Source organism: Lepidochelys kempii, chromosome 7 (assembly GCF_965140265.1).
Source record: "Lepidochelys kempii isolate rLepKem1 chromosome 7, rLepKem1.hap2, whole genome shotgun sequence".
NCBI classification, from domain to species: domain Eukaryota; kingdom Metazoa; phylum Chordata; order Testudines; family Cheloniidae; genus Lepidochelys; species Lepidochelys kempii.
The window spans coordinates 14,611,781-14,638,854 of NC_133262.1; the positions used below are offsets into that span (position 1 = coordinate 14,611,781).

The 27,074-nt window shown below is 40.5% G+C and overlaps 1 protein-coding gene across 9 annotated transcripts in view; it reads left to right on the top strand.

The window, feature by feature from the left end:
- The window catches only part of LOC140914094 (contactin-4), a 659,738-nt gene extending 633,071 nt beyond the window's left edge, over window positions 1-26,667 (top strand). For 7 of the 9 annotated variants that reach the window (XM_073351153.1, XM_073351156.1, XM_073351151.1 and 4 more), the window contains 9 exons: window positions 8,655-8,813; window positions 10,996-11,145; window positions 13,207-13,277; window positions 17,407-17,641; window positions 18,159-18,274; window positions 18,950-19,136; window positions 19,626-19,738; window positions 22,574-22,742; window positions 24,797-26,667. In XM_073351153.1, the coding sequence (XP_073207254.1) occupies window positions 8,655-8,813; window positions 10,996-11,145; window positions 13,207-13,277; window positions 17,407-17,641; window positions 18,159-18,274; window positions 18,950-19,136; window positions 19,626-19,738; window positions 22,574-22,742; window positions 24,797-24,897 (1,301 nt within the window). In that variant the 3' untranslated portion in view covers window positions 24,898-26,667. Of the gene's footprint in view, window positions 1-8,654; window positions 8,814-10,995; window positions 11,146-13,206; window positions 13,278-17,406; window positions 17,642-18,158; window positions 18,281-18,949; window positions 19,137-19,625; window positions 19,739-22,573; window positions 22,743-24,796 lie in introns of those variants that run through there. The other 2 variants (XM_073351159.1, XM_073351157.1) reach the window with 2 other exon arrangements.
- Window positions 26,668-27,074: the final 407 nt, after the last annotated feature.

The following is a 27,074-nucleotide window of genomic DNA, read 5'->3' on the forward strand; positions in this document are numbered from 1 at the left end:
TATTTTGGGGTTTTTTTTCTTGAACTGCCACCAAACTGACAAATCAGTTATTTGCCAAGCTCTACTTACTAGAGGTTTATGTGGAGTCACACCACCACAGAGGAAGCTGTTTGTGATGACCGGGGCATGGGCAGTCAAACTGCTTGATTCGAAGCCAGGATCAGAGTCATAGGTGTTGTAAGATGCCACCAGTATGGTGCTCTGCTCTGTTCAATGATGATAACAGTTGGCTGTGTGCATGTTCCCTCTGTGTACTGCCCCGGCTCTGCGCAGATAGTTGACACAGCAGATCCTGAGAGAACTGCCCATGGCCCCCTAGGCCAGACAAAGACATCCACTCAGGGATGCATTCTTATACACAGGTACAAACAAGTTACACATCACTCCTGATGCATCAAGGTACAACCCCTCTGCTTGTTGGGGTGCTGCCTCTCTCCTGGTACATGTTAGTTTGAACAAACAACTCTATCCATCATGTTATCCATTTGACCCTGTCTTTTAGGGTGGGTCAGCCTGTTCCTCATTATCTCTGTGGAATGTGTTCGTACCAGTATCTTCTTCCTGGCACCTGTTTATCCTATTAGTACTTGATACCCTTTAGATATGTGTGTAGTCCATCTTATTACATTCTCCCACTTTTTGTCTTTTTATGGAGAGGATGTTTCCCCATCGTCCTGGAAAAGCATAATGCATGGACTACAGATAACCCAGTGGGCTAAACAGTGTTATGTGGTTACCTCATTTTACCATCCATACACTTATGCCCCACCTGTCTTTTTAGTCTGCACATTCCCTCGTACGACTGATAGGCAGATTTTATTATCCAATTATTTTTTAGTCCTTTATGATGGACCTGGGAATGTTAGGCCCGGGACCATGACTGAGGAATGTAGTGTTATGATTGAGTCTTAGAGGCACTCCCAAATAATTAATACATATGAATAATATGGATATGGCATATATATTTGTAGCATATATGGGTATATATGTATAGTATTTATGTGTACATATGACACAACCTTATATCCAAGCATAACCATGTTTTTGCAGTCTGGTATTGTACTCTGGCCCTTTTACTTTGGTGACACATATAGACTCCTATTAGGGCAATTACAGTTATCACCTCTATCATCATTAGCAGTAGGCTGAGTGTTTTGAAATATTGGGATAGGCATTGTTATAGTGTTTTCCACAGCATTATGTATATGAGAAGTAAAACAGAAATTTGGACTAGTGACACTACAAATGAGGCCTTTATATATAAATGTCTTGTAATTAGTTATTACCCAGTATTGTGCATTCATGTTATGAGTTACCCTTATTGCTGGTTGTCATCCTCTGGTAAGCTTTGCTGGGCAGGAAACAGGAATGGGTAGCTTCTCTGTTCCATGAATTGCACTGCCCCATGATACACCAGTAGTAGACGTGGATCCAGCTGTTTCTAAGGATGTTGTTTTCCAGATAACCTACTGAATGGACAGTAACCAATTTATCAAATATCGCTGTGTCAGGATGTAGTATTGGTATCCCGACACTGAGCAAGATTGTTTTGAATAACAGGTGCCTTAGTTAGGAGGAAGTGTCAGTGACCCACATTATGACTGGTACTAACAGGGAATTTGTTTACCCAATTTGTAGTTACTGTGTAACTTAATTTCTTTACCAATTTATTTTTTTCCTTGCCTTCATGTTGTTTGCTGCCATTCATTTGATGATTTTTACCTGTGTGTTCGTTAAGCGGTTTAGCAAGGTTATGCGCCTTGTAAACGCTGTACAGCAATAGCACAATACAGAAATAATACCACAGTACAACGATAATACGGTAGTACAGCAATAATACAGCTGTTTTTACACAGGAACCAAGTTGAAATTAAATGACAGTTTATCCTGGTCCAGCTAGTGCTTTTTAGCTGATAGTTAACTTAATTGTCCATATATGAAGATAGAGGTGTATTTGGCCAGTCTCTTATTTATAAAGCACTTCATTTTTCTTTTCTTGATGCTTGGTAGTTTCTTCACTGTATACTGATATTTTCTGGTGTCTTCAGGGTGTGATATTTTCTAGTGTCTTTGGTCTGTGGGATGCAATTTAAACAATTGTTGTGAGTTAACATAGTAAAGTTTTTTGTTTGTTTTCCTTTTTTGTTTTTGTTTTCAGTAACCCAAACTTACTACAAAGTTTAACTTAGTTTGTTTACAATGTAATAGGGACAACATAATAGGGACCAAGTCTTTTATAACACAAGCTATACTTTTGCAATTGTTGTATAGACAGTCATTTTCATTTGAGGTGCATTACTAATATTTTATATTAAATGTAATGCTTAACTGCTAAAATAAATGCTCACAATCTTCTGTGAGAAGGTTTATTGCTTTTTTTCCTGCTGAACATTCTGTGTTAGCAAAAGACAATCACATAATTTTTAATAAGCTTTTTAGAGTTAATTTGCTTGTGATACCAATTTCACTCTTGTTAACTGTTTAGAAGCACAAACTTTAACAACCACTGCTTCCCATTAACATAACATAACATAAAAGAAAAGCGTATAAACTTAAGCCAACTGTAAAATTAAACCAAAATAAATTTTAAATACAGGTCCATGCAAATACTTTGAGGGTATTAAACTTTCAAATAAGGCAAACAAAAATAAAAAATAAAAAGGGTTAAACATTTGAATAAACAAGTTATTACCTGATTTAAAACTTTTAACAAAAATGGATAAAATATATATTAATATTTGCCAAATTTATTGTATTAATTTGGTAACAAGGAATTTGCATTACTTTATATTTCAGATTATTTTAAAACTGTGCTGTATGGAAATAAGATTAAAATATTAGTGAGTGGTTAGGTTTAGAAGCAGAGTGTGCATTTCTGTTTCTTGGCAACCATATCTTCAAGAAAGTTAGGAATAATTCCAGCATTCCTGAAGGCTAGTCATTGGGAAGTTTAGACTTGAAATTAGACGAAGGTTTCTAACCATCAGAGGAGTGAAGTTTTGGAATAGCCTTCCAAGGGAAGCAGTGGGGGCAAAAGACCTATCTGGCTTTAAGATTAAACTCAATAAATTTATGGAGGAGATGGTATGATGGGATAACGTGAGTTTGGTAATTAATTGATGTTTAAATATTCACAGTAAATAGGCCCAATGGCCTGTGATGGGATGTTAGATGGGGTGGGATCTGAGTTACTACAGAAAATTCTTTCCTGGGTATCTGGCTGGTGAATCTTGCCCATATTCTCAGGGTTTAGCTGATTGCCATATTTGGGGTTGGGAAGGAATTTTCCTCCAGGGCAGATTGGAAGAGGCCCTGGGGGTTTTTCGCCTTCCTCTGTAGCATGGGGCACGGGTCACTTGCTGGAGGATTCTCTGCTCCTTGAAGTCTTTAAACCACGATTTGAGGACTTCAGTAGCTCAGACATAGGTGAGAGGTTTTTCGCAGGAGTGGGTGGGTGAGATTCTGTGGCCTGTGTTGTGCAGGAAGTTGGACTAGATGATCATAATGGTCCCTTCTGACCTTAGTATCTTGAATCTATTAATTAATTTACTGGCTCTATTTAAAGTAAAGTTTTTACCTTGTTTTCTTTTTGTTTCTTGTTTTGTTCTGTTTTCAGTTGCTTTATCTTTTGGAGGTTTCTGCAAAAACTATAACTTTTAACACAGAGAAAGAGTCGAAGTGAGGAGAGGCAGGAAACAAGGGGGTGGGGGGATTGAAAAGCTACCGTCCTAGGAAGGTAGTGAGACTTGAGCCAAGAGAGATTAACTCTTAAGGTACAGGCAGCAGCAGCAAGTTTAGCAAACTGATAAAGGATATAAAAGAAAACATACTGGTATGTAAAAATATTTGAGAAAGGAGGTTATATTTTTAGCTGAGTGTGGAGTGTGGTTCCATGGGTCAAAGCAGTTGGGAAACCGCACACTGGGTTTCAATCCTGGCTCTGAGATGAGAATGAGGGTAATTATCTGCTCTTGTAAAACCTGAATCTGTTGCTTTTGTCTGCATGCCAAACAGATTGCAGGAGGGCCCTTTTTTTTCCTGCAGTTAACTGTTTTTGGGCAACTCCATATGTTAATGCATCAATTCTAGGTGTTAACTTGCTCAATTTTAGTTTCTGACTTTGAAATTCCTTTTTATTCACTCCCCTGTGATCCAGTCGCAGCTCCTGTCTCCTAATGTGCTCTGTGAACTGTACCATTTTTTTCTTCATTTGATTTACCAATTCAGCGAAAGTATTGTGTGCTACCTTTTCCATCTGTGTACTTACTTGTCCCTTTCTGACAGGCACTAGTCCAGGTCCCGATTTAGGTTTTACCAGCACCTGGCTTTTATCATAAGGTAGTGGTTGCAATGCAGTGGACCCCATTTCATCTTTTAATTTTACGAGGGCCTCTTTTTTCCATTTCTGTCTCCATTCTTCAGGCACAGGGTAGCTACCTGGAGCCTGCTGTTTACCACTAATACTTATAACAGGGGACGGCACATGTGTTTTTTGTAGGTTCCTTACAGCTGTTTCCAATGTTTTATTCTGTTCCTGTGTTGGTTGTCTCTGGGCTGCTTGCCATCCTGCAAGGGGGGTGGGAGCATTCCAGGGCTGTGTAGCTTCTTTTGATTCTTTTAACTCTTTCTTTGTTACTGTTACTTGCCCCACCAATTTTGTGGTGTGCTGTTTTAACCATTTAACAGCCATGGTTATAGTTTGCAATATTTTACATTTTAAGGCTACAGTCTCTGCCCTAGCCTTACAAATTACATTACATGTTTCTTCCCCATAATATTTTTTAAACTCTTTGGGGATTTGCAGGGAGGGGCTAAAGGGGTCCCCTAGCTTATGGTTTTCTGTCATATTAGATCTTGATTCCTACAACAGACAGCTCGCTTACTCACCAGATCAGCCATTGGGGTCACCAGTGTTGTCAGATGCCACCAGTGTGGTGCTCTGCTCTTTTCAATGTTGATAACAGTCGGCTGTGTGCTGTCCCGATTCTGTGCAGATCGCTGACACAGCAGATCTCAAGAGAACCGCCAATGACCAGAGACTCCGATAAGGTACAAAGGCGCCCGGCCAGGTTTATTGCCAATCGAAACAGTCTCTAGCTCCCCGGATCGGATGTCTACAGTTCTGCTAATACATATGTGGTCCCTGACAATGGACCGGCTCAGGCAGTGGTGGGATTTACCACTTCCCCCTAGGCCAGACAAAGACATCCACTCAGGGATGCATTCTCATACACAGGTACAAACAAGTTACACATCACTCCTGACACATCAAGGTACAACCCCTCTACGTATTGGGGTGCTGCCTCTCTCCTGGTACGTGTTGGTTCAAACCAGCAACTCTATCTGTCATATTACCCTTTTGACCCTGTCTTTTAGGATGGGTCAGCCTGTTCCTCATTATTTCTGTGGAATGTGTTCGTACTGGACTGTTCTGGCGCCATCCCGGCACCTGTTTATCCTATTCGTACTTGATACCCTTTAAATATGTGAATACGTCCAATTAACTGCCTCCTTCTTGCCAACTTTTGTGAGCGGGGCCTGCCTTTGGCTCACAGCTTAACTTTGCTTTATGTTAGCAAAGTCTTGACCGTTACTTTACTTCAGGCCTCAGTTCTCATACCGAGCCTCTGATACCAAGGGCTTATGTTTCAGGTCCTCATCTTACTGCAGTAGGTAGAGCAAAAGAGCAGGAAGCTGGAGCGAGGTAGGAAAACAGAAATTGAGAGCAGAGGAAGGTCTGGGAAAAGGAGGACAGGAACCAGGAATTAGGCAGGGTCCAAAGTGGCAGCCAGCCAGGGATTCACCGAGTTGCTCAGATAATTTCTTGGGCCTCCTGATGGCTTAAATTGTGCATCTGAGCCAATCTGTGGGGCCAGACATCTCCCCCAATCAGTAGATTTTGTGGGCGTGGCCCTGAGTGCGCTAAAGCTCTGCTAGTCCTCTTCTACACTGGTTTCAGTAAGCTGCCAGAAGGCCACTGCAGTCTGGGCACTACCTGGGGACCTGTAGGCCCATGTTCAAGCCCTCATGCTGTTAAAGATCTATATATCTTCCAGAAGAGGGGAGTCATCCTTTGGAAGGTTATGGTCTATACTCTCATAACAGCAGGAGAGTCATGGCTCTGTTACTTTCCGCCCTTCCATACTTATGCTGGAGAGACTACCTCCCAAAACAACAGCATCCCTGCATGGGTAAGAATGCTGGCTCTTTCAAGACCTCCTTGAATGCTCACATGGTCTGTGCTTTGTCTAGATGAGTTTCCTTCTCATTTTGTTCTCATGACATTTTGTTCATATTTTTTTCCTTTGTATAATAGGCAGAATGACCCTTACCACACAGACGCCACCCTATACCTCCCAAAAATAAAAATAAAATATAAAAACCTATAACAAACAAATTTAACAAAAAACACCAAACCATAGTTTGAGCTCCAAAAAGGAGGTAAACCAGAGACTCCATGAAGCCTACTAAGGACTTATAGCTACCAATTTTCAAGCAAGACACTCAGATACTATGATCGTGGGTGAGAGTATAAAAACATAAGATAGATTTTTCTGTTCTTCCCTCTCCCCCTTTACTGGGGCATACAAAAAAATTTTCCTGTGGAGAGAGCCACTAAGATACTATGGGGATAGGCATGGAGAAAGAGAATACATCCCATAAAAGTGTGTTAATAAATGCAAAGAAATAAAGTTTTAATAAATGTACAATATAGCCATTCAAATTAAGTTATATTAATAACACAGATTAGATATGGTGTGTTATTCACATCTAGAATTCAAATAAATTAGGTACCTTATGTCAGAGGATACAAAACAAGAAAAACTGACAAGACAATACTGAAAAGCATACCCATGGCATTGTATAAATAACAAATAAGCCACCCATCACAGGCTTAGAGTTCCATTCATTCTGAAGCCACGTAATGACAGCGTCTCTCGTCTGTGCATGCTGGCAGCTGAAACAGGCACACATTGCTGAAGTGATGGTGGATCAATATCTTAATTTCAGTTTCTCTTCTCTCCCTTCTCTCCCAGCTGTGTCTCTAGTTTTCAATAGATTTAATTAGTATAACATGGAAGAACGTCTACGAAGTTATCAAACTATCTTGTCTAAGGAGAACTGTATTCTCCCAGAGTCTTGGAAGTAAAAAGTACCGCAGCAGTTGCTTTAAAGTTTGTGTTACTGGGGAGGGTTTGTTGTCTAATTTGTAAGACACTTGGCCAGGCTGGTTGCAAAAGAAGCAAGTCTTACAGCAGGTAATCGAAAGTGATATTATATTGTGTATTTGAATAAGGTACGAGGTGAGAGGCCTGAATCTGTGCAGTGTTGGTCTAAATCATATAGATTTAAAAGCTGGAAAATCTTGTAATTCAATTTCTGCTGAATTTTGAAATTTGAAACACATCCACCAATCCTACAAGTCAGCAAAAATGAGGTGGGAGAGAGGAAAGAGGATTGTGAAAATGTAGTATGGGTTGTTTTTTTATTTTAGAATTTTGAAATGTCATGGAATTGTTAAAAATTTCAACCGGCTCTAGTAAAGCCTTCTCTTAACCAGGTTTTAAATAGGTCTTTATCTGTATCATACTTCTGCCTTCCTTCTTTATAGAAGGAAATCAGAAATTTGGGGTCTTTGGCCTTTCCTGTGCACATACACTCTCAGCCTATCCAAATCATGGCTTGAGTTTGCAGGAAAGCTGTCTGTTTTATCACCAGAGGAAACCCAAATGGTTATCAAGCAAAGATTTTCCAACTTCAGTAGTTGGTAGAGAGGAGGAGTCTGACTTCTTGGAATTAGGAGACCAAACTTTTGTGTTTCTTCTTTTGGACATTTGGTTCTTTAGGTTATTTCTTTTCAGGTCATTGCTATTGAATACTTTGTGATAATAGCTGTTTCACACAGAGCGCTGTACAAATACTAAACTAATTGCTTTGGATTATTACTACAGGGAAATGATTGAACTAGATGTACCATCGCTTTAAAGCCCTGATTCTGCAAATCATTTAAGCATGAGTTTAAGTTGTCTAGAAAGCACTTAAGCACAATCTTATGTGTTTTTCTAATTAAATTCTCTCCTGTAAAGTCTACTTCAACTGTAGTAATTCTCTTCTATATGGGCTACACTGCCCATGCGCTGCACTGCTGGTCTCCCACTAAGGTCATTGGTAGGTCTGGGTGGGGCTGGTTCTGGGGCTGGGCAAACTGGGCGGTAGCCCTGGGCACCAACTTCCATGGGGCTCCACCATGCCACTGGGTGCTTCTTTTCCCCTCTCCTCTGACAGGCTGTTTTTGCTCCACTCTGATTAGCCAGTGGTTTTGCTCCGCTCTGATTGGCCAGCCTTTGTTTTGCTCTGCTGATTGGACAGTTGTTTGGCTGTTGTGGGTTTTTTCCTAGTTTTGGGGGAGTTTTTTTGCTATACCTCTGCAAAGGGGCATGTGCCAAACACATTTTTCACCCTGGGCAGCAAAACAGCTAGGGCTGCTCCTAGATCTATGTGCTAGAGGCAAAAACCATAGAGCCATACCATTCTAAGGCTGAACTTTCTGTTTCTGAATCTTAAATGAAGAATAGAACATTTCTTCCTTCACATGCTATATTGTGTCATTTTAATAATTTCAGCTGAACTGTTTTGTATGTATTTTATAACAGGTCCACCAGGCCCACCTGAAGCCGTGACAGTAGATGAAATCACTGACACTACAGCTCAATTATCCTGGAGGCCAGGAGCAGATAATCACAGCCCCATTACTATGTATGTCATTCAAGCAAGGACCCCATTTTCTGTGGGATGGCAAGCAGTGAACACAGGTAAATGCAGAAGTCAGTAGTAACTAAAGTTGGCCACGAAAGAATTCTGTACATGTAAAAACTGATCCATCATTACACAAACATACAGGATGAGTAAAGTTAGCTATGAAGCCAGAATAACTCATGCCTCCAGCACAGTGATTACAACTGTTTGGGAATTTTTCACCAAAACTGTTTTGTCTGAAAACGCCCATTCAGTGAAACTGAAACCTTTTCCAGGAACCTATCCATTTAGGTACAACTTTTGTCAGAAAAGCTTCCTCAAGTCTGGGAGGGAGAGAGAAACAGACAGATACAGACCCACCCACCTGTTCCAGGATAGCCAATAGCCTGGTGGTTAGGGCACTTGCCTGAGATGTGGAAGATACAGGTTCAAGTTCCTGGCCTGAATCAGGAATTCTCACCTGGGTCTCCCACATCCTAGGTGAGTGCCCTGACCACCTGGCTATTATGAGGTAGCGTCTCTCTCATTTGTCACAGAAAAACTTCAGAAGATCTTGGGTTTGTCTCAAGGTGGAATGGGAAAAATGGCTGAAATCCCAAAAAGTTTCATGGAATGGGAAAACCACTTCCTGTCCAGCTCTAATAGCAATACATTCGGTCTTTCTTAATCCTTTCCAGGATTTGCCAACCTTGCAGTGGTATTACTCAACCAGTTTTTCTCATCAGTTTTTATGCACTGTATTTTCGGGGAAATATTTCTTTCCATTATTTCATATATTACACAGTGCTACACTGGTGATGTACAATCATGACGACAACAATCGTACTCTAAAGACATCTTTCAGGCGACAGACAGCGTCATCCGGAGTAGCGTCTCTTTTGGCGGAATTACTTTCCCAACAGAGGAAGAACAAAATTCCACTGTATCTTTGCTCATTCTTCAATATGTTCATTTGATTCAGCAAATTCTTGTGAAAGACGCAATTTATAATAATTGTTTCAACTGCTGTGAGCAAAAGGTTCAGAATGCTACAGTATGTATGGAAAGCCTTCTCTACACATGAAAGTTGTACTGTTTTAACCTAGCCCATATAGTTAAAACTATACAACCTAGAGTGAACATAGTTACACTGATATAAATATGCTTATACCAGTATACCTATTCCTGCATGGGAAGGGAAATAAGCTATAATGCTATAAGGCACCTTCTTATATAATGCTATAAGGCATCCACACTAGGGTTTGTATCAGTATATCTCTATTAGTTAAACCAATAACCAGCTAAACAAAATAATCATATGGTACAAAAACTGTGTGTAGATCAGGACTAAGTTGTGTTACCTTTTAATGAGACTATATAAGGATACGATAGTATTTCTGTGAGGATGAAAAGTCAATTTCTAAAGCATAGATTTCCTTAATGCCTGCATATTGTTTGTATACATCCTGCTTTGCTTCCCCATATTAAGCATTGACAAAAGAATAAAATGGGAAAACACACTAAGGGCCCAGATTCATAGTCCTTAACTGTTCTGCTCTCAAGGTGACCTTCCATTGTTTAATAGGTTTCAGAGTAACAGCCGTGTTAGTCTGTATTCGCAAAAAGAAAATGAGTACTCGTGGCACCTTAGAGACTAACCAATTTATTTGAGCATAAGCTTTCATGAGCTACAGCTCACTACATCGGATGCATACTGTGGAAAGTGTAGAAGATCTTTTTATACACACACAAAGCATGAAAAAATACCTCCTCCCACCCCACTCTCCTGCTGGTAATAGCTTATCTAAAGTGATCACTCTCCTTACAATGCGTATGATAATCAAGTTGGGCCATTTCCAGCACAAATCCAGGTTTTCTCACACCACCACCACCCCCCGGATTTGTGCTGGAAATGGCCCAACTTGATTATCATACACATTGTAAGGAGAGTGATCACTTTAGATAAGCTATTACCAGCAGGAGAGTGGGGTGGGAGGAGGTATTTTTTCATGCTTTGTGTGTATATAATAAGATCTTCTACTCTTTCCATAGTATGCATCCGATGAAGTGAGCTGTAGCTCATGAAAGCTTATGCTCAAATAAATTGGTTAGTCTCTAAGGTGCCACAAGTACTCCCATTGTTTAATAGTTTCAAGACTGCGCCTATAGATCAAGAGGCTACTGTTATTCAATGACTGAATAAGTGTAATTGCTCTTAATGTCCAACTCTCACTCTCCTAACCTGAGGGTATATTTCAGTTCCAGATATCATTGATGGCAAGACATTCACTGCAACCGTGGTGGGTTTAAACCCTTGGGTTGAGTATGAATTTCGAGCAGTTGCAGCCAGCCTCATTGGGATTGGGGAACCAAGCAGACCCTCAGAGAAAAGAAGAACTGAAGAAGCTCGTAAGTAGTAGAAAGGAAGCCCAATAAAGTCTTTTTTAAAAAGCACCTTGCCATAAGCAGTAGGTTACCTTGAACAAGGTTAAGAAATATTTTCTATATGACAGTTTCTATAAGCTATATTATCTAGTTTCTCCTCTGCCTAATGGTATAACATTCACAAAGAGCACACATAAATAGAGTAGAATAGAATTAATAGAAAAAATGAGGCCCAAGATGGGCTTTATTCCATGCTTTCTAGAAGTACATGACTGGGAACACTTCACCCAATTCCCCCCATGTCCTGTATAGCCCAGCTGACAAAGGCCATTTGAGGAGAGGTGAATTCAGCTTCCTCTGAAGATAGGATGGATCACTGTTGTGAACCAGTCTAGTAATTCCTGCGTTGTCCCACATTTGTGCTGAGGGAACACTAGTAGAGTACTGTATGATTACTTTTTTCTACAGATCAGAAGTGAGTTTCTGGTCTACTCCTCTCAGGTACATCTACACTTCACACTCCTTACGGTGGAGTGTGGAGGACATACATTTCACACCCTTCCAGCATGGGTATAAATGGCAGTATATACTGAGGCACTGCTTAGGCCCCTGAACTCTTACATTAGGGTATGTAATCTATACAGCACTGTACACATCCAAGCAGTGCCTCTCCCAGCAGTGTCGTGTCTCACTGCCAGAGTCTTTCCCTGTCACAGAGAAAGGCTCCAGCAACATGGAAAGGCTCTGGCAGTGGGGGGAAGGCAGCCAGGAAAGGCTCTGACAGCTCCCTACTGCTGAAGCCTTTCCCCACTGGAGTGTGGAGGCAGCTTGTTTTTTACTGTGGTGTGTAGCTACGCTAACTCTACACACTGTCACTAGTGGTGTGCAGTGTAGATGTAGTTTAAGAGGCAGAGCACAGAATTTGCAGTGCAGAGACAGAGGAGAGACTTAGGTAGCTTTAAGTCATCCTGAGGCCTTCTTGGTCCTGGGCCACTCCACGCTCAGACAGCTCTGGGGCATCTGTGAGAGTTATGGTGAGGGCTGGCCAGAAAAAATTAATTCCGTTTCACAAAAAATTTCAAGGTTTCTTTTCATTTTGATAAGGAACAAAAATAAGACCTTTTGAAATGTTTTTCACAAAAAAACACAAGATACAGAGAGCTGTGCTTGCATGTCAGAATAGCCAATGGGCTGGTGGTTAGGGCGCTCACCTGGGATATGGCAGAACAAAGACTTAAACCTGAGTCTCCCACATTTGAGGAGACAACTTTCACCACTAGGCTTTTGGCTACTCTGGGGTGGGTCTGTCTTAAAATTCTCACTGAAACCAATATATTTCCATGAAACATTCTGGGTTAGACAATATGGTATTTCCAACAGAAATAATTTTTGTCAAAAAAATTTCAACCGGCCTTAGTTACTGCAGCCTCTGTGGATTGTCCTCTGCGCCACAGCACTGCCCATAATCTCTGCAGCACAATGTGCTATGACCTCGTTCCTGACAAGCCACACTCCCTGACACCTTTAAAACTAGTGCTCATGAGGAGAGCCTTAAAAGGCAGCCTTATAGACGTCTTCTGCAGTGTCTGCGCCAAGGGGCTTTCAGAGCCCCTTTATGCCGCTCTAGCCCTTTGACCTGCCCTAAAGGTCTTGGAGCAGGGTTGGAGACATCACCCCAGGCAATTGTCACGAGGACTGTTCATTATGCATCCAATCTTGTAGTTCTTGCTCTGTCTTAACTCAGGAAAAATTCCTACTGACTGCAGGATTTGGCTCTAAATTGAAAAGCAGGAATCAATATTGTGAAAATAAATGGACCTTGTTATATGGAAAATAAATATTTAAAACAAGCAATTAGCAACTAGATACATGGATAATAGTCCATCTCACTTACAAAAAACTAAAAGTATCTGTTCTCTGTGCTCCTTTCGATAGTCAGGCTCATGGTCCCAAAAGGGAAAAGTCACAAGATGCCAGTACTACATGTGCCTCTTTCTTTCTCTGTTTAAAATGAATCAAACTTCTAGCTTCAAAATTAATCACTTGTGCTTCCATGCCACCTCCTGTAACATTTCTTTTACACAGTTCCTGAAATCACCCCGGCTAACGTCAGTGGCGGTGGAGGGAGCAAGTCGGAGCTGGTCATTACCTGGGAGGTAAATGAAGTATAAATCAATGGGAGAATTAATGCATCTGTTTTATAAGGCTGGACGATCGAGGTGCTAAAGGAGCACTCAAGGACGATAAGGCCATTGTGGAAAAACTAAACGAATTCTTTGCATCAGTCTTCACGGCTGAGGATATGAGGGAGATTCCCAAACCTGAGCCATTCCTTTTAGGTGACAGATCTGAGGAATTGTCCCAGACTGAGGTATCATTAGAGGAGGTTTTGGAACCAATTAATAAATTAAACAGCAGTAAGTCACCAGGATCAGATGGTATTCACCCAAGAGTTCTGAAGGAACTCAAATGTGAAATTGCAGAACCACTAACTGTAGTCTGTAACCTGTCATTTACATCAGCTTCTGTACCAGATGACTGAAGGATAGCTAATGTGATGCCAATTTTTAAAAAGGGTTCCAGATGTGATCCCGGCAATTACAGGCCTGTAAACCTGACTTCAGTCCTGAGCAAACTGGTTGAAACTATAATAAAGAACAATATTGTCAGACATATAGATGAACATAATTTGTTGAGGAAAAGTCAACACGGTTTTAGTAAAGGGAAATCATGCCTCAACAATCTACTAGAATTCTTTGAGGAGGTCAACAATCATGTGGACCAAGGGGATCCAGTGGATATAGTGTACTTAGATTTTAAGAAAGCCTTTGACAAGGTCCCTCACCAAAGGCTCTTACGCAAAGTAAACTGCCACGGGATAAGAGGGAAGGTGCTCTCATGGATTGGTAACTGGTTTAAAGATAGGAAACAAAGGGTAGGTATAAATGGTCAGTTTTCAAAATGGAGAGAGGTAAATAGTGGTGTCCCCTGGGGTCTGTTCTGGGGACAAGTCCTATTCAACATGTTCATAAATGATCTGGAAAAAGGGGTGAGGTGGTAAAATTTGCAGATGATACAAAATTACTAAATATTGTTAAAACCCAGGCAGACTGGAAAGAGCTACAAAAGGATCTCTCAAAACTGGGTGACTGGGCAACAAAATGGCAGATGAAGTTTAATGTTGATAAATGCAAAGTAATTGGAAAACATAATCCCAACTATACATACAAAATGATGGAGTCTAAATTGGCTGTTACCACTCAAGAAAGAGATCTTCAACTCATTGTGGATAGTTCTCTGAAAACATCCACTTAATGTGCAGCGGCAGTCAAAAAAGCAAACAGAATGCTGGGAATAATTAAGAAAGGGATAGATAATAGGACAGAAAATATCATGTTGCCTCTATATAAATCCATGGTATGCCTACATCTTGAATACTGTGCGCAGATGTGGTTGCCCCATCTCAAAAAAGATATATTGGATTGGAAAAGGTTCAGAAAAGGACAACACAAATTATTAGGGGTATGAAACGGCTTCCTTTGAGGAGAGATTAATAAGACTGGGACTTTTCAGCTTGGAAAAGAGACGGCTAAGGAGAGATATGATTAAGGTCTATAAAATCGTGATTGGTGTAGAGAAAGTAGATAAGGAAGTGTTGTTTACTACTTCTCGTAACACAAGAACTAGGGGTCACCAAATTAAATTAATAGGCAGCAGGTTTAAAACAAATAAAAGGAAGCATTTCTTCACACAACGCACAGTCAACCTGTGGAACTCCTTGTGAGAGGATGTTGTGAAGGCCAAGACCAGAACAGGGTTCAGAAAGAACTAGATAAATTCATGGAGGATAGGTCCATCAATGGCTATTAGCCAGGATGGGCAGGAATGGTGTCCCTAGCCTCTGTTTGCCAGAAGCTGGGAATGAGCGACAGGGGATGGATCACTTGATGATGATTACCTATTCTGTTCATTCCCTCTGGGGCACCGGGCACTGGCCACTGTCAGAAGACAGGATACTGGGCTAGATGGACCCTTGGTCTGACCCAGTAGGGCCATTCTTATATAGTGTGCAGCACATGACTGATGATGATCTGCTCACACCAATTTTATCCCATTGTATTTCCATTCTCCAGTGGAGATACTGCTGATTTACACCTGTGTATGAGAGCACAAGACCACATTTATTGAAAAGGTTCCTGCCTTTGATTCAATTAGACTAAAATCCAGCCTGTTCTTCCATGGAGGCTCTCCAAGCAATGGAACTAATGCATATTTTTTGTGCAAGGTGGGGTGAAGCTGGCTGTGGGTCGGCGGTGCAGGATGTGTGCACTACAGTGTGTCAGTGAGCTCCACGATGATCCCTGCACATCAGCACAGACAATGGCAGAACATGGATGGGCTGGGCTAGGGGGTGGAGAGAGAGAGAGGATCCTTTTGTCCCCCATCCCAGGAAGCAGCTCCGTGGCCTGGGAGGTGGGGGCAGGATTCCTCCACTCTTGCTCCTCTGCACACCTGCCCATCATCTGATCTGGTTACTCAGGCCAGCCACTCCACAGAGAATTAACCTTGGTGTATAAAATAAGTTTCAAGAGGCCAAATCCTGAGAGGTGCTGATTTGCTTGATGAGTTGTAGGTGATTAGCGCCAGGCTATTTTTGTTGAATAACAGTAAATGATCTGAAGGTGGCTCTAATGATAGTGCATCATACAGAACTTGCATTAGCGGTTGATTTCAGTCGATCACAAAGCCTAGAGAAGAAGAAAGCACAGATGAAAAATTCTTGAAGGCAATTGAGGGTGAAATATTCATTGTTTTGACTGCTCTTATTTTCATATTGGGGTGTGATAGAGTGAGTTAAACTAGCCATTAATATAACTAGATTTGATACTGCCCACACTGAGCACTTCTTTTGAGTAACCTGGCAGCCAAGAGTCACCAGAGGTATTTTTGAAGATTATTAAAAATCTGCAAATGTGTTTTTATCCTCACTGCATGGCTCAGTGTGTTGACCCTTATCTTCCCTTGGACTAATTAGTTTCACTGAATCCCTTAAAGACACTCAATATATGGTTTTTTTAAAAAAATATTAGAGAGATATCAAAACCATCATCCGTGACTTTGAATCATGCTTTGAAAGTATCTTAGTTTAGGCTCCTCTAAAATGATCAACACACAGTCATTTTCTTTTCTTTTTTTAAAAATCCATATAACACTGATTACGGAACACTCACTTCAAGTTAAGGAGTACTTGTGGCACCTTAGAGACTAACAAATGTATTTGAGCATAAGCTTTCGTGAGCTACAGCTCACTTCATCAGATGCTTATGCTCAAATACATTTGTTAGTCTCTAAGGTGCCACAAGTACTCCTTTTCTTTTTGCGAATACAGACTAACACGGTTGCTATTCTGAAACCTGTCACTTCAAGTTGTTTTATTTTTACTCTGATACTCAGAAAAATCACATAAGCACACACTTAAGATCCATTGGCTTTAGTGAGACTAAAGCACGTAATTGTACTGACTTGGGGCTTTTATTGCTTATGTTCCTTTTCTAAGGTTAAAAATATGAAGCTAGGCAATTGCAGCACGTACAAAAGTGACCTGAAGGGGAAAATCTCTTCATCTTATGTGATACATCATTTGCCTGCCAGTCTCCATCACTTTTATGACATGTCACTCACTGCTATCTTACAGCTATTAGTATACTTCACGTTATGTTCTTTGCCTGAAAACAAGCTACGTACCATGACCAGGAATTTGGAAACTGCACACAGAGTAGCCAGAGGAGCATACAAGCTAAAGGCTTTGATGGTTATAAAGTCAGAGATCTGAATAGTAAATACACATGGTTGATGTCAGTTTGTATAAACAATGGAGCCACATGTTAACTTAGATATGCAGATGAGAAACTCACTGAAACCAAACAGGAGCTGATCTGCAGATTTAGTTTACCTGGGATATGCTACAGAGATAGGTGCAGACAGCCCTAAGATGGGTAGACAGTTGTGTCTGCAGGTATGATGTGGCTCAGAATGTTTTATACAGGAATTTCTATATGAATTTGAGGAGCTGCCTTGCAGATCTTTGGCAAAAAGATGCTCTGGCGTAATTATTAGCTGCACCTACTGGAGAACTACAATTGTTTCCTGTTTGGAATATGCCATTTATGAGAGGGTTTCTTAAAGGGAGCAAACTGAGAATGGAAAGCATGCGAGAAGGAAAAATAAATCCAGGCAATACCTGACACTACTGATTATTCTGTGTATGATCTGCCCTCCTTATAGACAGTGCCTGAAGAATTACAGAATGGAGGTGGCTTTGGTTACGTGGTGGCATTCCGACCCTTGGGCACAGTAAGCTGGATGCAGACTGTAGTAGCTTCTTCTGATGCCTCCAGATACGTGTTTCGAAATGAGAGCTTGCCGCCATTCACTCCCTATGAAGTTAAAGTGGGAGTGTACAACAATAAAGGGGAAGGTTCTTTTAGCCCTGTGACAGTTGTATATTCTGCAGAAGAAGGTACAGTATGCTGTGCACTGCACTTCCTTCCTTTGCACTGTCTTGAAATCTGATGCATGAGGCATGCTGCTAACTGTTTTTGAAAGGGTTTAGTATCCCAGGTGGACACATCCATTGATTTCTAATCCTTGCTCTGATTTATTATAAATGGTGAGTCACAACTAATTGTTTTGATAGTCATTAAAATAACATTAGTCACAGTGAAATCTTTTGATATTAATGGGAACGTAATATGTAATTTTGAAAGAATTCAACTGAAATTTAAAAGGAATTAATCCTAATACCAATACGTCATGTCCTGGTTTAAGTGCCCCAATGACATCTGATTATTTATTACACATTGGCATAATGAATTCATTCCTAGGTCTGATGGGTCACCATTTTGAATTTGAAACAGTATTTTTGGCTGCTTAACCCCACTCTCTTCTAGTTAGTGGAGTAAACCCTGAAGTTTGTAGCAAAGTTAAGCATAGAACCTACATTGAGACCTTTGTTTTCCCCCCATCTATACATATAGAACCCACCAGAGCTCCAGCCAGCGTCTTTGCCAAAAGCCTTTCTGCTTCAGACATTGAAGTTTATTGGGCCTCTCCACGTGAGAATCAGAGTAAAGGAAGGATACAGGGTTATGAGGTATGAGAATAAAATATGATATCAGGCTGGAACAGACTTAATACTGTTCAATGAGGAGATCATAGCAATATATAATTGAAGGTCACCTAAACACTGCTTCTTATATGGGTATCTGCTGGCTGATGATGACCCAAAGCAGTGCTTGCTCACTGTTTTCCCCCTGTACACTGGGATGTCTCTTTTTAAGGTACAAAGGAAAATATATTTGTCATCCATGATGAAAATGGGTAGCAGTCTGTTGCAGGGTGGGGGGGGGACCTGTCTTTTCTAGGGACTTGTGGAGACTACAATAGCCCACAGTAAGTGCTGTTCAGTTGAAAATTGAGATCTATAAATTGTTTCATTTTCTCCATCTCAGAGTCCACTGCAGGTCAGAAGCACTGACCTCTGGGTTTATGAACATTTCCAGTTGTGGTCTTCTCTAAGATGGAGAGAATAGCAAGATTTATAGAGTGGAGTGGGAACACTGTCTTAATATGATTCTCACTTTCAGGATGGTGAATGGCCCTGTTCCATTTGACAGTAGTTAAGGGCATGTTAACCATAGAGATAAATTTTACATTATTAATCTCAGGATTTCACTTACTGCAGTACCATGGCTATGGAGAATTAAGACATGGATAGGTTCAATTACGCTGACTTAAGTAGGTAAATGTACATATTGTGTTTTTTCAGGTTAGATGTTGGAGACATGAAGATAAGGAAGAAAATGCTAGAAAAATCAGGACTCTTGGTAATCGAACATCTACAAAAATCACTAATTTGAAAGGCAATGCATTATATCACTTAGCCGTCAAGGCATACAACACCGCAGGGACAGGACCCTCCAGTGCTCCAGTCAATGTCACTACCAAAAAGCCCCGTGAGTATTCATTGTGATAGATCATGGTCTAACACTGGGATGCCAACAAGCACTTTCCTTGTTGGCATTTTCCAGGTCTCTCTCTAGTTTGAAGGTGCTGTGAGATTTTTTTCTGTAGCCATGTTCTTCCTGCAAGAGCTTTGTGGGGTTGAGGTGGTGGTTTGGGTTTTTTTAAACAACTCTACTGAAATTATCGCTATGCAAGAAAGCTAAACATTCATATCATCATTCAAGGTGGTGCTCTCTCTTCTGGTCATACTCATGTCGAGCAAGCAACTGAGTCCCTTTTCATTTATACCACTGTGTTGTGTAAGACCTGCTGTGACCTAGAACACATACCTTGCTGCAACAGCTCATTAACTTACCAGAGCATTCGGATTTTGTGGATGTTCAGCTACTGTGGTGATGGAAGCCATAAAAGTATTTAGCTGGATTAAGCCAGAAAACATTGCTACATAACCATATAATACTTTGTATATTTTAATATAGCACCGAGTCAACCCCCTGGAAACATCATATGGAATTCATCTGACTCCAAGATTATACTGAACTGGGATCAGGTTAAAGCACTGGATAATGAATCAGAAGTGAAAGGATACAAAGTGGGTAACTTCTTAGCATGGGTACATAAGACTGGTTATTTATCTGTATTAACTGCCTCTTGACAGTAGGCCTGTGATGAACTCATCAGATTCAACTCCCCTGGGATTTTCACATTGACTTTTGGGTTAAAGTGAACCTATCCATGAATCCGGAGCTAAATTTAGAGTTTGGAATAAAATCAGAACTCAAGAGTAGGGTGAACATACGTCCCGGTTTGACTGGAACAGTCCTTTTTTTAAACCATGTCCTGATCATCCGTTGGCAAGAGCAAAGGAGACAAATACCCAGTTTTGCAAAAAAAAAGTGGGGTGACCACTAGTGGGGCACGGAGGAACATCCAGGGATGATGTCCTGGGTGAGCGGCTCCAGCCAAGCCAGCCCCACACAAGCGGGGTGTGGGGGAGTCGCTCAGATGAGTGGCAGGGGCCAAGGGGGATGAGCAGCATGGCCTGCACTGCTCACCCCCCTGCCCTGAGTGGGCAGGCAGCTCAGGCTGGCCTGCATGAGCTGGAGGAGGGGGGTGAGAGGCTTGGCAGGGGGGTGGGGTCAACGGCGCAGGCTGAGGGGGTGAGCAGCACGGGTTGGCGGCTAATGGCCCGTGGGGGGAAGGGCGGGGGGTTGGACCAGGTGCCTGATGCCAGCCCCACATAGATATGGGGGCAGGGAATAGGGCCAGCCCCATCGGGAGAGGGAGGGCACTTTGGGCTAGCCCCAGGGAGTGTCCCTTTTTCACTTTTGGGAAATATGGTCACCCTAGCCAAGAGACTTTTGTGTTATTTGCACAGCTATCCTGACCCAAGCAGGAACAACGATGTACACAGTTACACAGCCCATTATAACTATGTAAGGACATTCAGAAATAGATACAAAATCAACACGTAGTGGGCTTGTTCTGTAATTAGTAAAGGGCATTCACCTCCAGAGATTCCTATCTGTGCCAGAAGGAAAGCGATTTAAACTTTAGCCAAGGCTCTATGGGAGCCCCTCTGGCAGAAGTGGTGAATTTTCTGGGCTGTACTGGCCAAAGCCAACATGCCAATTAGGGGTTGTGGGCAGCTTGCACCACTGTACCCCTGCCCTTGACAGACTTGCTTACTGGGGCCCACCAGTGGCTGAAATAAGCCCACTAATTGCAGCAGACAAGATTAAAGTGCTTGTTAGGTGGTTCAGCTTTGTTCATAAAGCAGAAGGAAGGAGGGCATGACATACCAGTTAGTAGCAATTTTGGTCCGGTACAAATTATAAGGAGAAAAATGTTGGGTAGAATTCAGTCCTGGAACTATGCCATGCTACACGAGACCTTACTTTGGCCTGAGGAAGCAGGAAGTTACATTGAGTTTCAAGCTCTGCAAACCTTTTGCAATGGAACCTGAAACTACAGAAAATTTTACAAAGTTTCAGGTTTTGTTAGGAACATGAAACTCAAGACAGATTCACTTACCTTCATGAACCTGGGCCAAGTTTCATGCATGTCTGTGCTGATATTTGACCCAATCTAGACCACATTTTTATATGGGCAAAACTCATTTCCATCCAAACCCAGCAAATCTCAGCAGTTTTGGCCACATTTTTGAGTTCAAAATTCAACCAAAAGTCAGCCTGAAATGGTGGAAGAGAGGCCCTCGTGACCTTTCCAAAGCCTTCTCATCTAGTAGTGTGTCTTTTTTGTATCTCGTCTTTTTCTTTTGTGTTACAGTTGTACAGCCACATTATTGCACTTATATGCAGAGAGCAAAACCACTTCTTTTTTTCTGGAAATATGCTATTTTGTGGCAGGGTTTATATTCTAAATAAGTAGAATTTCCAGATCTTAGGAAAAGACAGAAGGTAAATCAAAGAAGCAATTTATTCTGTGAAGCTGCTTGTGACACTACATCAAATACGCCAGTCCAGTTTTCTGAAGCACTATAATAAGATGTTATGACATCTCTAAATAAGCCAAAGGATTTATTTTAGTTTGATCCTTAGTAAGGACTAAGGTGATACTGAATTTGATGTCTCTGGTGCCCAGAATTTAGAAAGGAGGCTTAGGGATCTTTCTAATTTAAGGAAAATCATATTCAGCTCCTTGCATTTACAAAGTATAAATTAAGGTGTCCAAATGCTACATTAGAGGAGAGGGAAGGAAGTATCCACAGAGGAACTCAGTGATTCTGAATAAAGTTGGCATGTGCCTGGTTAGCTCTTTGAATGGAAGCGTGATTTATGCCAGGCTCATCTGATCACAAGCCACAGCAGAATCGCTTTCGTTTTTTATTTTCCAGTCAAAGTGCTCTTCCCTGCTACTCCCAACAACCTGGTAAATAAAGAGCCCAGCAGCAGCACCTGTTCAGAACGATTTCTGATGGCTGACCCATAAATTAGATGGCCCTTTTGAAGCACACCCACCTGGCTAAAGCTGGCTGTGCTGGAGAGCTTCTGAAATTGCTCCAGCTGATGGGAAAATGAAGTTTAATCAAGCTGAGAGGCAGAGGTGCTCTGCCAGTGACAAGGGCCTCTGCTGCGTGTCATGTGGCATTATAACAGGGCTACCCATCAGAATTCCAGCAAGAACCGTGTTCTGCAAGCTCCCTCCGTAGTTAGCCCTCAGTGCCCAGTGGCTTCACATCAGCACAAAGTGAAGTATTCACAAACGTTGCTTCCTAAAGCACCGATCAGGTTCGGATCAACACATCTGTGAAATCTGTCGTGCTTCTGGTGATAATAAAGACAATTCTGTGGTACTCTAGGAAGGGAAAGAGCAATAGTAAATCTTCAGGTTGTTATGGAGATGATCAGTTCTGGTATTTCTCTTTCCCCCTCCCACCTCCATTCTCCACTCCAATGTTTTGCAGGTTTTATACAGATGGAACAGACAGAGCAGCACATCTGTAATCGAAACGAATAAAACATCTGTTGAGCTTTCTTTGCCTTTTAATGAAGACTACATCATAGAAATAAAGCCATTTAGTGATGGAGGCGATGGTAGCAGCAGTGAACAAATCCGAATTCCAAAGATATCAAGTAAGAATGTTGTCATTTTGGGGTTTGTGCTTGTGTTTCCAGACCATGGAGCATGGATTCTTAATAGATCAAGGGCCCAAATTTTCAGATGGCATCCCATTGCTTGCACGCTAAAATTGAGCTCTTGCGGGCACTGTGGCCCACTTTGCATATGCAGATTATCAGCTGCAGCCACAAAGAAAGGTTTTGTGCAAGCAACCCGGAGCATTCAATCATAATGAAGGCAGGCTTCAATAAACCATAAACAATAAACCAGAGAGGAGACTGAGCTACAGCGCTCATATTCAGACCTGAACTTTCCGAGAATTTGGGGGCATTCAAACCCAAGGTTTAGGTTTGGCCCCAACTCAAGAATAAACTACATGCAACAGCATAGTAAAAAAGGTTATATTTTACTGAGCATTTCTAGACTGACACGCTCATGTTTTTTTCATTTGCTATTACAGGTTTTGATAGTCTCTTCAATATCAATGTATTGAATCTGTTGTTTCACTGCAATTTATGATCAGAAAGTGTTCAGTATGATGTGCAAAAATGTATTAATTTATACTGTCACCTTATATCAGTACTTCACTGTATGTTGTGTGCATATTTACTTATTTAGGGAAATGAAGCTTTATCTCCATGTAGAAGCTGATATTTTCATTTTAAGTAGAGAAGGGAGTAGTTATTACAATGCACTGGTCTTATAAAATGCCTATGTTCTGCCTTCCCAAGTGATTTCCATGAGTGATGCTGCAGTTGGCAAACTGATTTAATCAGGTGGCTGGGGGAGTTTATGGCCATGGGCCAAATCCTGACATCATTACTCAGTCAAAACTCCCACTGAAATAGGGATGGCAGGATTTGACACATACCATGGGAAAGTCAGGAGAAAAGCCCCAATCCACCTGAGATGGCTGAAATTCTCCAAGCAGGATCAGAGCTGTTAGGGCAAGACATCAAGCTGAAAGTTTAGGGAGGTGTTGCTAGGCTGACTGTTTCTGCAGGTTCTTTAAGCCTGACCCTGGCATAAATTTGTCAGAGGGGAGTGTGTTCATGGATGTTCTGAAGGGAATTTTTAAGGCTGTGTCACTTTTGCTTGCGGTGTTTGACTAGGTTTGAATTTAAATCCAGATTGGTGGTTTTGCTGGGAATCTTTAATATTTCTCAGAGTTCTGGATGCTATACTGTACTCATTCTAAGGGCCTGATTTTGCCCTTACTTACAGAGTAACTCCACTGCACTCAGTAGAGTTACAACAGTGTAAAAGGTAATAGGCTACAATTCCGATCTTACCTATGTAGATACGTACCTTACTCATACAAACGAGTCAGGAATCTAAGTGTCGGTCACAGAAAATCATAAGATCAAAAGCCAGTAACGTGCATGCTATTTTTCTCTGGTCTAACATGGGAGTCACAAAATATATCAGACCAGATTCCAAGCTGGTATAAATCAGCTAGTTACATGAGGATCTGGCCCATCATGCCATGTTGGTATAGTGTTTGGTAACTTGAACTTTGTTCTATTCTAAAGAGATATATATAAAGTAATAGAATTTTGAATGTACCTGGAATACAAAAGGCTGGGGGAATTCAAGTACACTCCATAATGCAGAATGGCTAATGAAAGTAGTAGGTCCCACTAAATAAACAGAATCTAGAAGGGGGAGAAGAGGTTGGTTAGGTCCAAGAAAGAAAAATTCCATTCCGTCTTCCCCATGTTCCTCAGACTGGGACTGTGAGATTTACAAATCTTGGGCATTCAATATGCTTGGATTGATTTCTTCGGCAACCCTGAGCCTGTACTCATGATGTCTCATCAGAAGGCTGTTGTAGTAAGATCCCTAGCCCAATCTGCAAACATACAGTTTGGCTAAACTTTGAAGGAACTCTTGGGTCCGTAGCCAAATTTACTTTGAACGCTGGACCTTCGGAGGTCACCACCTCCTCATTTGTGGTTTGTTACCCATTTTGCTGTCAAATGCATTTTGGGTTCATCATGGCAGGATTTAATGGCTGCAGGGTGAATCCTGCTCTCCTTACTGTTACTTTTCTCTCTCCTTTTTTCAGATGCATATGCAAGAGGATCTGGTACTTCTACTTCAAATGCGTGTACGTTGTCAGCCATCAGCACAATAATGATATCCCTCACAGCTAGATCAAGTTTATGACAAAAATTACATAAAGGACTTCCTGTTTATAATATAAGCAACATTTAGCTAGTGTTTTGAAGACACCCAGTACTAAGTAATATTGTTGTTCAAGTACATCTTACTACTGGAAAAAAAATGTTTTATGCTTCTTTAGGAATGGCATTATACAGTACTTCCTCAAAGCAAATATAGCTTTGTTTGAAGTTTCCTTGGAAACTCTGCAATGCACTGAAAACATCTGTAATATGATGTTACCAAAGCAGTTTACATATGTCCTTATATGCATATTTTTTATTATATATTTAGTGTTTTATAGAATTTTTTAAAGTTAACATATGATGTAGATATTAATTTTTCCTCTGCTATAAAATGCTACAGATAACACTATCATAAAAAATATTGTTTGGAATTTTTTCCTTTAGAACTGAGAGTTCAAAGTTGTTCTTAGTAAATTGGTTACAAATTGATTGTACAGTTTTACAAGGGTACACATTGGGAGAACTGTTTAGGACTTGGTTCGTAACTCAAAGCAGCTGTATTTAAACGGCAGTTATGATGGTTCCTATGTTAAATCAAGTGCTTATGATATTTATTCATTTTGGATCAGATGAGTAAACAAGATAAACTTGAGCTAACCTTCAAGAACAGCTACAATCTTCAAAAATAAGTATACAGATTTTTGTTCCTAGCCAATAATTTAACATCATATATTAAGCTTTCATTTTATTGTATTTAAGTAGCTCTGTCTTGATCATAATTAACATTAAATTGAACATTAAAGTTGATATTACTTAGTCGTAATCTCTTCCTATAGTAACATAGACCAAAAGTTACTGCAGCAAAAGAAGGATCAGATTCTGACCTTAGTTATCTTGGTGTAAATCCAAAGTAATGCCAGTTTAAACAATTATTTTACTCTGGACTTACACCAAGGAAATTATAATCATAATATGCATGTCTTTAAGATTTAAAACTAATTCTGGGTTCCACTGTCTGAATATGTATTTCTTTTCAGTGTACATTTTAAATATAAATTCATAAATCTTCATAATTTAATTCCAAAGTTATGTTTGTTTTTATAATCTGTTTTGAGTGTAGATCATAAACTGAATCTGACAGATGTATCATGTTTCTAGTGAATAACTCTCTAAAGTATAATTTTCATATTCATTTGCAAAGAATCTTTGTGTGTATGGTCCCTCAACCGTTCTGTGCTAGGAAGTCTTTGTTTCTTTACAAACTCGTCATGCAAATATAAAGTCTAAGTAGAATCATATTGGAAAATGACAATATCAACAGAAAAATAACTCTTCTTGAGAAAAGGACTGTTTGTTACTATGGGAGAATTTTGTAAGTCCACTCAGAGGGATCAATGCTGGTAAAAAGGCAATGGAATTTTCTATACAAATTTTCAAGTTTAAATGCGCTGCAGTGCTTTATTTTTTTCCTGATAGCTTAAATTTGCCTGTAACTTGTCTTTTTTGCTTACAAAATACTACAAGTTAACTTTTCAACCTTCTAAATATATTTATTCAGTAACTCATCATTGGGATTCCACTTGTGTAAAAGTCAGGGGTGTTAACCAGAGAAATATTGTCAATATTTCCAGCTGTGTTCCTTTCTTAGTTTGATATGGTTACTTCTATGTAAACAGAAAAACAAAAAAACCCACAAAAACAAGAAAATGAAACAAAAAAAAGCCGATGTAGTTTTCTCCCCAGTGTAAATGATATTTATCAGTGATCTAGCAGATGTAATCTTTTTTTTAAAGGTATTGGTAATAAATATTCTGTCATTTGTAAAGATACTGGTCTTCCAGGAGCATTTTTCCTAAATACCTGTTTATAATTTGAGACAAACTTCAGCACTGGTTATCTCGGATTGCCACTGACTTAAAAGTGGGAAGCAGTCCAACCCAGAACTAAGGGGAGGCAGAGAAATCAAATTACATGAAGTCTCTAGGCTTATTCTGCTTCCTACACTATAAAAAAGAGTATCTGATGAATTTTGGATGATCCCAAACTCTTGTGTTGCTCTGTGACCTTTCAAAGCTTATGTGAACTAATATCATAGAGTGTTTACTGATGGAGAACCTCAGTTAGCATCTCATTTAGATATGGAAAAAAGAAACAGATGAAATGTTTATCTTCACAAACCCATTTAACACTTCTGACAGTTTTTGAGGAAGGACACAA